Source organism: Carcharhinus amblyrhynchos, unplaced genomic scaffold, assembly GCF_965287045.1.
Source record: "Carcharhinus amblyrhynchos unplaced genomic scaffold, sCarAmb.v2.hapA chromosome_113, whole genome shotgun sequence".
NCBI lineage: Eukaryota > Metazoa > Chordata > Chondrichthyes > Carcharhiniformes > Carcharhinidae > Carcharhinus > Carcharhinus amblyrhynchos.
In genome coordinates, this window is record NW_027649853.1 from 434,882 (window position 1) to 448,014 (window position 13,133).

General features: G+C 44.1%; 1 protein-coding gene across 3 annotated transcripts in view; it reads right to left on the reverse strand.

The window, feature by feature from the left end:
- The window catches only part of LOC145338628 (voltage-dependent L-type calcium channel subunit alpha-1S-like), a 421,023-nt gene that overhangs the window by 270,519 nt on the left and 137,371 nt on the right, over positions 1 to 13,133 (reverse strand). For all 3 annotated transcript variants that reach the window (XM_080183005.1, XM_080183003.1, XM_080183004.1), the window contains exon 19: positions 2,896 to 3,002. In XM_080183005.1, the coding sequence (XP_080039131.1) occupies positions 2,896 to 3,002 (107 nt within the window). The remainder of the gene's footprint in view (positions 1 to 2,895; positions 3,003 to 13,133) is intronic.

Here is a 13,133-nt window from a genome sequence, read left to right on the forward strand (position 1 = left end):
TGACGCTGAGATGGAATAGTGTGTGACGCTGAGCTGGAATAGTGTGTGACGCTGAGCTGGAATAGTGTGTGACGCTGAGATGGAATAGTGTGTGACGCTGAGCTGGAATACTGTGTGACGCTGAGATGGAATAGTGTGTGACGCTGAGCTGGAATACTGTGTGACGCTGAGATGGAATAGTGTGTGACGCTGAGATGGAATAGTGTGTGACGCTGAGATGGAATAGTGTGTGACGCTGAGATGGAATAGTGTGTGACGCTGAGCTGGAATACTGTGTGACACTGAGATGGAATAGTGTGTGACGCTGAGCTGGAATACTGTGTGACGCTGAGATGGAATAGTGTGTGACGCTGAGCTGGAATAGTGTGTGACGCTGAGCTGGAATAGTGTGTGACGCTGAGCTGGAATAGTGTGTGACGCTGAGATGGAATAGTGTGTGACGCTGAGCTGGAATAGTGTGTGACGCTGAGATGGAATAGTCTGTGACGCTGAGCTGGAATAGTGTGTGACGCTGAGCTGGAATAGTGTGTGACGCTGAGCTGGAATAGTGTGTGACGCTGAGATGGAATAGTCTGTGACGCTGAGATGGAATAGTGTGTGATGCTGAGCTGGAATAGTGTGTGACACTGAGATGGAATAGTGTGTGACGCTGAGCTGGAATAGTGTGTGACGCTGAGCTGGAATAGTGTGTGACACTGAGATGGAATAGTGTGTGACGCTGAGATGGAATAGTGTGTGACGCTGAGATGGAATAGTGTGTGACGCTGAGATGGAATAGTGTGTGACGCTGAGATGGAATACTGTGTGACGCTGAGATGGAATAGTGTGTGACGCTGAGATGGAATAGTGTGTGATGCTGAGCTGGAATAGTGTGTGACGCTGAGATGGAATAGTGTGTGACGCTGAGATGGAATAGTGTGTGACGCTGAGATGGAATACTGTGTGATGCTGAGCTGGAATAGTGTGTGACGCTGAGATGGAATAGTGTGTGACGCTGAGCTGGAATAGTGTGTGATGCTGAGCTGGAATACTGTGTGATGCTGAGCTGGAATAGTGTGTGACGCTGAGATGGAATAGTGTGTGACGCTGAGATGGAATAGTGTGTGACGCTGAGCTGGAATACTGCGTGAGGCCAAGCTGGAATAGTGTGTGACGCTGAGCTGGAATACTGTGTGATGCTGAGCTGGAATAGTGTGTGACGCTGAGATGGAATAGTGTGTGACGCTGAGCTGGAATAGTGTGTGACGCTGAGATGGAATACTGTGTGACGCTGAGATGGAATAGTGTGTGACGCTGAGCTGGAATACTGCGTGAGGCCAAGCTGGAATACTGTGTCATGCCGAGCTGGAATACTGCGTGATGCCGAGCTGGAACACTGTGTGATGCCAATCTGGAATACTGTGTGACACTGAGCTGAAATAGGGTGTGATGCTGAGCTGGAATAGTGCGTTACAGGGATTTGGAATATTGTGTGGCACAGAGCTGGAATACTGTGTGACACAGAGCTGGAATACTGTGTGACACAGAACTGGAATACTGTGTGACTCTGAGCTGGAAAACTGTGAGATACTGAGTTGGAAAACTTTGTGTTGCTGCACTGGAATACTGTGTGACGCTGATCTGGTATACTGCATGATGCTGATCTGGAATACTGTGTGACGCTCAGCTGGAATAGTGTGTGGTGCTGAACTGGTATACTGCATGACGTGGAGCTGAAATAGGAATCATGTGTAACGCTGAGCTGGAATACTGTGTGATGCTGAGCTGGAATAACATGTGACACTGAGCTGGAACATTGTTTTATGGGGTTCTGGAATACTGTATGACGCTGAGCTCTAATATTGCATTTTGGGGATCTGGAATACTGTATGGCGCTGAGCTGGAATACTGTGTGATGCTAAACTGGAATACTGTGTAACCCTGAGATGGAATATTGCGTGATGGGGATCCGGAATTCTTTGTGGCACTGAGCTGGAAAAGTGTGTGACTCTGAGCTGGAATATTGTGTGATGTTGGCCTGGAATAATGCATGACGCTGAGCCAGGATATTGTTTGCCCACAGTGGCTGTTGAGTTGGAGGAACTGACCCATGAGGCACATGAACCCCTGAGGTTCTTCGGACTTCACGAGCCAGGTTTGTAATGACTTATTGCCTCAATGATGCCGATGAGAATGACCTATGAGAGTATGATCTCCCTGATTGAGTGAATGACTGGCTGCCCAGTCAGAGAGTCTTGCCTGTGTGTGTGTGTGTGTGTGTATACGTAAATAAGAACACTTCGGAGTGGACGTTTGTAAACAAAGAGATGTTTGTGAATCAACATTGGCCTCTGCAGAGTTATTTCAATGTTGTTACACTGAGCTAGAACACAGTCTTACAATGGATGTTGTTACCCTGAGCTAGAATACTGGGTTACACTTGATGTTGTTACATTGTATTACAACAGAGTCATGGAGGTTTACAACATGGAAGCAGGCCCTTATGCCGAACTTGTCCATGCCGCCCCTTTTTTTAATCCTGAAGCTAATCCCAATTGCCCATGTTTGGCCCATATCCCTCTATACCCATCCTTCCCATGTAAATAGAGTCGTAGTACATTACACTTGATGGTTTACCATTTGTAGTGTAATAAAATTAACCTCTTCCTTTGTTGAACTGAAGAAAGCTCGATATCTTATCTTGTTAATGAGTACATGAACAGTTAAGTATTTATTGATTAGCAAGTATCTAATTTTCAAGCAAAATAAACTGGTGCAGTCAAATAACGAGAGGGAAAAGAGGGAGCCTTTCAAACCTTCCTCACCTGGTCATGCATCTGTCACCCTCACAGTTCAAGCAATTCAAACAAATAGGCATAAAGATGATCAGGGAGCTGGAAATTCCATCATACTTACTGAATTCCAAAGGAAATAAGAGAGACACTGACCACCAACAAATCCAAGATATTGAAATAATTTCGACAGAAGGAGCCTTTATGTAGGAAAGCACCATAAGCTGTCATCTATGAAGAGGGAGAGATAGAGATAATGAGGATGTGAGCAGTAGGGAGAGTGAGAGAGGGTGTTTAAGATCGAGAGAGATGAAGGTAGTGACAGTGAAGTGAGTTATACTGGTTTCTGAAAGAGAGGATGAATTCAATGAGGCAGTTAGCAAGATCAGTAACATTTTCAAGAATTTTTGCCAAATGTTTAAACTCTCATCATAGATTCCTCAAAGCCAACAACACAAAAGATCATTTGTCCATTCTGTCTGTGTTGATTCTTCCAAATAGCAGTCCTGATTTCCCCCATACCACCACTTGTTTTGTCTATATTCCAAAAGATTGCTCATTCTCCAATGTCTGTTCAACTCTCTTTCCAAGCTCAGTCTCCAGCAGCTTTTCAGTTCAAATATTCCACTCTGAATCATTCCTCCTCCCCAGTGAATCCTTAGAATGAGACCAGTCCACGGCACTAAAAGTAAGAGCTCGACTTTTGCCATTAAACAATCTTCATCAGCCAAAAGTAGAGATAGTATAACACTAAAAGAAAGAATTTATACAAAAGCAAAGAAAAGCAGAAATCCAGTAAACATAACAATAGAAAATAGGAGTGAGTAGGAGTAGGCCATTCAGCCCTTCAAGCCTGCTCCGCCATTCACTATGGTTATGGCTGATCATCCAATTCAATAGTTTGATCCTGCCTCTCCCCGCATATCTCTTCCCCAGGAGTAATATCTAACTGCTTCTTGTAAACATACACTCTTTTGGCCTCAACTGCTTTCAGTGATTGTGAATTCCACAGTTTGAACGCTCTCTGGCTGAAGAAACTTTTCATAGAACCCTACAGTGCAGAAAAAGGTCCTTCAGCCCATCAAGTCTGCACCAACCACAATCCCACCCAGGCCCTACCCCCACATCCCTACATATTTTATCCGCTAATCCCTCTGACCTACGCATCTCAGGACACTAAGGGTCAATTTTTAGCATGATCAATCAACCTAACCCGCAAATCTTTGGACCGTGGGAGGAAACCAGAGCACCCGGAGGAAATCCACACAGACACGAGGAGAATGTGCAAACTCCACACAGTGACCCGAGCTGGGAATCGAACTCAGGTCCCTGGAGCTGTGAAGCAACAGTGCTAACCGCTGTGCTACCATGTCGTCCCATCTCTGTCCTAAAAGGTTTACTCTGTATACTTGGGCTGTGACCCCCCATCATCAGGAACATCCTTCCTTTATCTATTTTGTGTAGTCCTGTTACAATTTTCACTGCAGCAAACCAACTCAATCTCTCCTCATACATCAGTCTCCCCATCCCAGGAATCAGTCTGTAAACCTTCTCTGCACTCCCTCTAGAAAAAGAACATCCTTCCTCAGATAAGAAGGCCAAAACTACACATAATACTTCAGGTATGGCCTCCCCAACGCCCTGTACAATTGCAATAAGACATCCCTGTTCCTGTACTCAAATCCTTTCACTATGAAGGCCAACATACCATTTGCCTTTTTAACTGTCTTCTGCACCTCCATGCTTACCTTCAGCATCTTGAATTTGGCCAAATGTCAGTTCCAGTGAGAAAAATGGAGTGGATCATGCTGATGGCCCTGATGTAATTTTTGACCGAGTTCTGAACTTCACTGCCAAACCATGGTCACGGGAATCATACTGCACCCAGGTGGCCTCTCTCTGATTTGCCTGCCATGGTTGAACTTAATCACTGGGGAGCTGTATGTAAAGGACTCCTCAGCACTACTTAGCACTTGATCCACAGCCACTGCAGAGGATGGCAGCCTGGAAGCCTGCACTGTGATTCTCAGAATCCTCACCAGAATTCTTGATGAAGTGCAGCAGAAGCAGGATGCACTCTTCCCCGGCTCCAAGACAAGGCCTCCCACCCCCACCTGTGATGCACCCCCACCTGCTCACTGCAGAAGAATTCAGGGCAGCAGTGCCGCAAGATGAATGAACTTCTTCTTTCAGACTCCATAATGGAACAGCACCTGCGCAGATACTCACATCTTGGTGGGTGCACGAAGTAAACAGGCTTCTGGGTCACTCACTGGTGAGCACTTCATATCTGAGATCCACAGCAGGTGGAGGCAGGGATGTCCCAGGGAACTGGAACTCAGAGGGAGAGGCCCAGATTAAAGGCAGCAATTTAAGCCAGCAAGGTTGTAAGAAAGGCATGTGAAATGCTCTCCTTTGTTGACAGAAGAATAGAATATAAAAGTAAGGACATAATGTTGGAATTGAATAAAACACTAGTGAGGCCATAACTGAAATATTGTGTGCGGCTCAGGTTATCATATTACAGGAAGGATGTAATTGCTCTGGACAGAGCGCAGAGGAGGTTTACAAAAATGTTGACAGGGCTAGAAAAGTGTAGCTATGAGGGGAGATTGGAAACAAAAAAGACTGAGGGATGAAGGGAAGAGATAGAGTGTACAGGATAACATTGTATCCATTGGTGGAGAATTCTAGAACCAAGGGATTTAGATTCAAGATAAGTGGCAGCAGATGTAGAGGGGACATGAGGAATAGAGTGGTGGAGGGAAAGACCCTAAACTCTTTTAAAAAGTACCTGGATCTGCAGCTTAAATGCTGTAAACTACCGGGCTATGGGCCGGGTGCAGGAAGGTGGGATCAGAAAGGGCACCTGGGTATCACCTGGCTGGCATGGACAAGATGGGCTAAATGATCTCCTTCTATGCTGTAATTTTTCTATAGTTCTTCTGTGGTTCTCCTGGGCTCCTAGCCAATGATGTGCCCCTGGGTCCAGTCATCCAGGAGCTGATGGAACAGCAAAGGCAGAGTCGCGAGCATCAAGAGAGGATGACAGCATCCCTCTTCGGACAGCAAGGCCAACTGGAGGATTCCCATTGCCTTCTGTGCGAGGAGACGGTGTGTGCCAGCGATCACCCTCCTACCTTGCCATGGAGTTCTCCACAGTGTGAACTGTATATTGTATTGAAAGACACTTCTACATTCTTGGTGCTTGGTGTTCCAAAAGGTTACCTTTGTTACCACACTGTGTAACTAGATCTCGCTGTGGTAATCTTACTGGTATGTGGACTCCTCAAATAATCATAAGTTAATCGCTCAAGCAATTCCCTCAAGGACAGCCTCATTCTTTGGGGTTTTCAGTGCTGTGCAGCTAAGCAGCCTTGCATGAAAGCAATCAGTGCAAATCTCACTGCTGAACCTGACAGTCAGAATCCCAGTAATCCCCTCTGGCCTCACAGAGTGAGAGTTGTAGGTATCACCACATTCACCCTCTCCCAAGTGAGAGGGCCTTGTGCCATGTCAGGCAAGATAGCTCCTCATCACTGATATCCCCACATTTCCTCTCCCCCCGGCCTCTCTCAAATCAGGATCCCAGGAACTCATCATTGCATGCAGTATTGCCCCTCTGTTGTGGCCACCTCCCACCCAGTCTGCAGCTCCCACAAAGAAGGGCACCCACTCAGCTATTATTTGAACACTAATGGAGGAACTGGGAAGTGATGCCTACTTGGCAGCCAGCACATCCCCTCGGAGTAAGAGGTGACCCAGTATGAAGGGAAGATAAGGCCTTTGATCTAACCACCCTCACACAGTGGCGACAGTGACCCTCACCCCCGGCCTCAAGCTGCACTTCTTTGTGTCCCCAACATTCTCCTGGGGCCCCTTCAGTGTTGGACTGCCTGAGAGGTCATGGCCGCCTGAGTGCTCACCTCTAATATCCCCCTTAAAGGCGACTGTGCTGGGTTCATTCTTACATAGAGCTGTTATAAATGGCATCAACATGGCGTCACGCCAGCAGCAACTTGGTACCATATTGGTACAACCTCACTATCCAGCGTGAATGCGGACGTATTCAAATTAGGTTGCTGCCCTTCCATGGCATTTTTCACATCACTCCGCCAGCAAGATTTGTTCAAAATCGGAAAATGCAATCTCACCGGTGAGAATCGCGTTTTTCCAAACTCTTCACATTTTAAGTGCACGCTGTCATTCCTGCAGAAGCAGAGATTGGGCTTAAGATCCTGTGCAGAGTATGGATTCAGTTGGTCTGCCATTCCTTTGTTCCCTGTTACAAATTTCCTGGTTTCTGATATAAAACATTTGTCAATGTAAGACATTTGTCTTAACCCATCTCTTTCATTTCACCTACCCAGAGAAACTTTTACAGTCAGCTTTTATGTTCCCCTCTAGCTTACTCTCATATTCTATTTTCCCTTCTTAATCAATTCCTTCCTCCTCCTTTGCTGAATTCTAAACTGCTCCCAATCCTATTGATTTTCTGGCCAATTTGTATGCCCTTCCTTGGATATGATGTTTTCTCTAATTTCTCTTGTAGACTATGTTTGGTCACCTTTCCAGATTTACTTTTGCACCAGACATGAATGAATAATTGTTGCAGTTCACCCATGCATTCTTCCAATGTATGCCATTGCCTATCCAATAATATCGTTTTAAGTATCATTTCCCAACCTGTCATAGCAAACTTGCAACTCATACCATCATAGTTTCCTTTGTTTAAATTCAGGGTTGCTAGTCTCAGAATGAACTATGTCATTCTCCATTCGATGAAGAATTTTATTACATTATGGTCACTCATCCCCAAGGATTCTTGCATAATTAGATTGCTAATTATTCCTTTCTCATTAAACAATACCCACTCTAGGATGGCTGTTCTCCAGTTGGCTCCTTGATAGTCCAGACAACCATCCCGTATATACTCCAGGAATTCCTCCTTTACAGTATTGTGAATAATTTGATTTGTCCAATCTTTCTGCAGATTAAAGTCACTCATAATTACAAATGTTCCCTCATCACATGCACTTCTAATTTCCTATTTAATGCCATTCCCAAAATCTCCACTACAGTTAGGGGTCTATATATAACTCCGACTAATACTTTTTGTCCCTTCATATTTCTCAGCTCTACCTAGAGAGATTCCATATTGTCAGAGCTCGTATCTTTCCTCACTGTTGCATTAATTTCCTCTTTAACCAGCAATGCAACTCCACCGCCTTTACCTTTTGTCTATCTTTCCTAAATGCTGAATACCCCTGGATGTTCAGTTCCTATCCCTGGTCAGTCTGAAGCACTGTCTCTGTAATCCTAACTTTGTTTGCGCAATTAGTTCATCTATTTTATTGCGAATGCTCCATACATTAAGGTACAAAGTCTTGAGGTTGTTCTTTTTAACATTTTTGACCCGTTCCCACTATTTTTCACTGTTGGCCCAGTTTGATTCTGCCCCTTGCTTTCTCTATCACTTTTCTTATTCCTCTTTCTGTATTTTGTTCGAGTCCTTAATTCCCCCTCCTCTGACTCCTTACACAGTTCCCATTCCCCTGTCATTTTAGTTTAAACCCTCCCCAACCACTCTGGCAAATACTCCTCCTTGGACATCAGTCCTGGTCCTGCCCAAGTGTAATCTGCCCAGTTTGTATTGGTCCCACATCCCTCAGAATCGGTCCCAATGTCTCAAGAATCTGAAACCTTCCCTCTCACATCTCTTCAGTCTGTATTTTTCTGACATATAGAATTTTACAGCATAGAAGGAGGCCCAATGTGTCTACAGTACCTGCCAAAAGAGCGACCCCCCAGCTAGTCCCATTCTCCAGCCTAAATGTGTAGGTTAGGTGGATTGGCCATGCTAAATTGTCCCTTAGCGTTCCAGGGTGTAGAGGTTATTGGGATTAGTTGGGTAAGTATGTGGGGTTACTGGGATAGGACTGAGGAGTGGACCTGGGTAAGATGCTCTGTTGATGAATCGCTGCAGGCTCAATGGGTTGAATGGCTCTTTCTACACTATAGGGATTCTATGGCAAATCTTCTTTAAATTCAACACTTTCAAATATGTATCCACTGAAATCAAAGAACCCCTCCAGTGCCATCTGCCCATCAAGTCTGCATCGATTCTCCAACAGAGCATCCCACCCAGAACCTATCTACATAACCCCATGTATTTACCCAGCTAATCCCCTAACCCACACATCTTGGAACACTAAGATGCAATTTAGCATAGCCAATCAACATAACCAGGGACTGTACGACAACACAGAGCGCCCGGAGGAAACACTACAGACACAGGGAGAATATGCAATCTCCACACAGACAGTGACCCAAGGCAGGAATTGAACCCAGGTCCCTGAAGTTGTACTAACCACAGTGCCACCAGGCTGCCCAGCTGTCTTTTGAAAGCTCCTATGGAATCTGCCTCCACCACTCTCCCAGGCCAATCATTCCAAATCCCAACAATTCTGAGTAAAGAGGTTTCTCCTCATCTCACTCCTAGCTCTCTTGCTGACTGTCTTGAAATTGTGACACCTAGTCACTGACATACCAACTAGTGGAAACAGAACATCCTTCTTTACCCTGTCAAAATTGTTTGTAATTTTAAACACCACAATAAGATTACCTCTTAATCTTCTCTGCTCCGAGGAGGATAAGTACAATTTCTCTAATCTTTCCTTATATCTAAAATTCCTCAGATCTCCTTTGCACTCTCTCCAAGGCTTCAATACCCCTCCTTAAATAAAGTACCCAGAAATTAACACAATACTTCAAATGTGGTCTGACCAATGATTTGTAGAGGTGTCGCATCACATCCTTGCTTTTGTACTCTATGCCTCTACTTATAAACCCAAGGATCCTATCAGCCTTCTTAACAACTGTTTCAACTAGCCTGGCCACATTCAGAGAATGATGCACTTGAACCCCAAGGTCCCTCTGCTCCTCTAATCTCCTCACATTTGTACCATTGAGCCTGTATCGTCTCCCCATGTTTCTTCTACTAAAATACATTACCTCACATTTCACTGCATGGAAATTCATCTGCCAGGTAACTGTCCATCTGGCCAACTTGTCAATGCCCCTCTGAAGTCTCTCAGCATCATCCTCACGATTCACTATTCTCCCCATCTTAGTATCATCTGCCAATTTCAACATCCATCTCTAAATCATTTATTTAAATCAGAAAAACAAGGGTCCAATACTGATCCCTGGGGAACAGCACTTTCAACCCACCTTTAATCTAATAGACTATTTATTCCTACTCTCTGTTCCCTATCTCTTACCCAATTTCTAATCCATGCTGCAAGGATCTAATGGGGTTACAGAAATAGGAGCTGTGTGGGATTGTGATCTGTACAGACTTGAAACGCCAAATGGCCTCCTTGTGCAGTGTAGGGATTCTATGGTTCAATGACCCAACAATCCCAAACATTTCTAATTTGCTAACTGTCCTGCATGTGGCACTATATCAAATGCTTACCTAAAGTTTAAATATACAACATCCATGGCACTACCCCCATCCACTGCCTGTGTTACCTCATCAAAGAACTTAAGTAAATTGGTCAGACATGACCTGCCCTTGACAAAGCCATGCTGGCTGTCTGTATTAACTTATTTTTCTCTAAGTGTATATTTACCTTATCCTGTATTATTGCCTCCATTAATCTTCCCACAATTGATGTCAAGCTGACAGGTCTGCCGTTTCCTGGGTTATCCTTTGCCCCTTTCTTTAAAAAATGGCATCACATTTGCAATCCTCCAGTGCCCCGGGACTAATCCTGTATTTAGAGACACCTGGAAAAGTCTATAAATGGCTCCACAATTTTTCCCTTCCTTCTCTCAGCAATCTAGGATGAATCTCATCTTGGCGTGGCGTCTTGTCTACTTGAGTGCTGCCAGCCTTTTTAGTACCTCTCCCTTTTCTGTCACTATAATGTTCAGTTCCTCATCACCCACATTTTCATTCGAGCACTGTCACATCTTCTAATTTGGTAGACAGAAGCAAAGTACTCATTTGGTACCTCTGCCATACCATCCACTTCAGTAAGCAGTTTACCCTGCTTGTCCCTTATGGGCCCCTCTCTATCTTTCACTAATCTGTTACTATTAAGTTTTAAGTTTATTTATTAGTGTCACAAGTAGGCTTACATGAACACTGCAATAAAGTTACTGTGAAAATCCACTAGTTGCCACATTCCGACACTTGTCCTGGTATCATGAGGGAGAATTTAGCATGGCCCATGCACCTAACCAGCACGTCTTTCAGACTGTGGAAGGAAACCATAGCAACCCAAGGAAACCAACACAGGCACAGGGAAAATGGTCACCCAAACCAGAAATTGACCCTAGATCCATGGTGCTGTGAGGCAGCAGTGCTAACCACTGTGCCACAATGTTCGAAAAACATTTTGCTGTTGTTTTAGCGCAGACTGCCGTGCTTTTCTCATGCTTCCTCTTAGCCATCCTTATTCCAGCCTTAGCCTCTCTCCTTCATTTAATATACTCTTCCTGATTTCTATTGCTATTACTATTCCGGCATGTGTCATATACTTCTTTCTTCTGTATTTTCTCATCAATATCCTTAATCATCCAGGATACTCTAGCTTTGGCTACCCCAAATTTATTTCTGATGGGTATGAACAAGCTTGCACGCTATTCATCTCTCCTTTGAAAGTCTCCCATTTTTCATCCACTGCTCTGTCCACCAAAATGCTTTTTCAATCAACCTGCTCCTTTTCAACTTTTCAACCCTTAAAATTTGCCCTTTTCTAATCTGAGATCTTAATCCACAACTGATTTTTATCTTTTCCAATGTAATGTTGAACCATATCACATTGTGATGGTATGAGACATGAATTGACCATAATGGACTGGGAAACATTACTGAAAGGAAAGACTGTGCACAGGCAATGGCAAGCATTTAAGGAACAAATAAGTGAACTCCAGAAATTGTTTATTCCTGTTTGGCACAAGAGTGATCAGGGAATTGTGGTCAAACATTGGCTTACAATAGAAATTAGAGATAGTATTAGATTCAAAGAAGAAACACACAAATTGGCAAGAAAAAGACCTGAGGATTGGGAGCAGTTTAAAATTCAGCAAAGGAGGACTAAGGGATTGATTAAGAAGAGGGAAATGTATGAAAGTAAGCTAGCTGGGAACATAAAAACTGACTGTAAAAGTTTCTATAGGTATGTAAAGAGAAAATTGACAAAAACAAATATAGTCAGAAATGGGAGAATTCATAATGGGCACCAAAGAAATGGCTGAGGAACTAAATTCATACTTTGCTTCTAATCTTTACAAAGGATGACATGAATAACGTACCAGAAGTTCTGAGAGAAACAAGTTTTTGTGAGGAGCTGAAGGAAATCAGTATTAGTAGAGAAATGGTTTTGGGAAAATTAATGGGATTGAAATGGGATTAATGGGATTTGGGGCGGCATGGTGGCACAATGGTTAGCGACAGGGACACATGGTTCAATTCTGGCTTTGGGTCATTGTCTGTGTGGAGTTTGTACATTCTCCCTGTGTCTGCGTGGGTTTCCTCCAGGTGCTCAGGTTTCCTCCCACAGTCCAAAGATGTGCGGGTTAGGTTGATTGGCCATACTAAATTGTCCCTTAATGTCAGGGGGATTAGCAGGGTAAGTATGTGGGGTTATGGGAAGAGGGCCTGGGTGGAATTGTGGTTGGTGCAGAAGTGATGGGAGAGCAGGAGCCATACCAAGCTGTAATACAACCAGAAAGAATGCTTTCTGTGGTCCATCTCAAAGTCCGTAAAAGTCTAGTGCCCTTATCTGAGGAAGGATGTCCTTGCTATAGAGGAAGCGCAGCAAAGATTTATCAGGTTGATTCCTTAAATGGCAGGTTTGTCATATGAGGGGTGACCAAGTTGGTTAGGATTATATTCTTTGGAGTTTAAATGAGTGAGAAGGAGTCTCATAGAAACTTATAAAATTCTAACGGGATTATACAGGGTAGGTTCAGAAAGAATGTTCCCAATGGCGGAAGAGTCCAGAACTAGGGGCAATACTTTGAGGATAAGGAGTAAACCTTTTAGGACTGACATATGGAGAAATTTCTTCACCCAGAGAGTGATGAATCTGTGGAATTCATTTCCACAGAAAATAACTCAAGCCAAAACATTGTGTTATTTCAAGAAATGAGATATAGCTCTTGGGGCTAAGCGGTTCAAGGGATGTGGAGGTAAGGTAGGATCAGAGTTTGATGATCAGCCATGATCATACTGAATGCCGAAGCAGGCATGAAGGGCCAAATTGCTGACTCCTGCCACTATTTCTTATGTTTTGATGATCACCATTTCCAAACTGCCCCCCCACTTTGACATTTCCCACCTGGCCT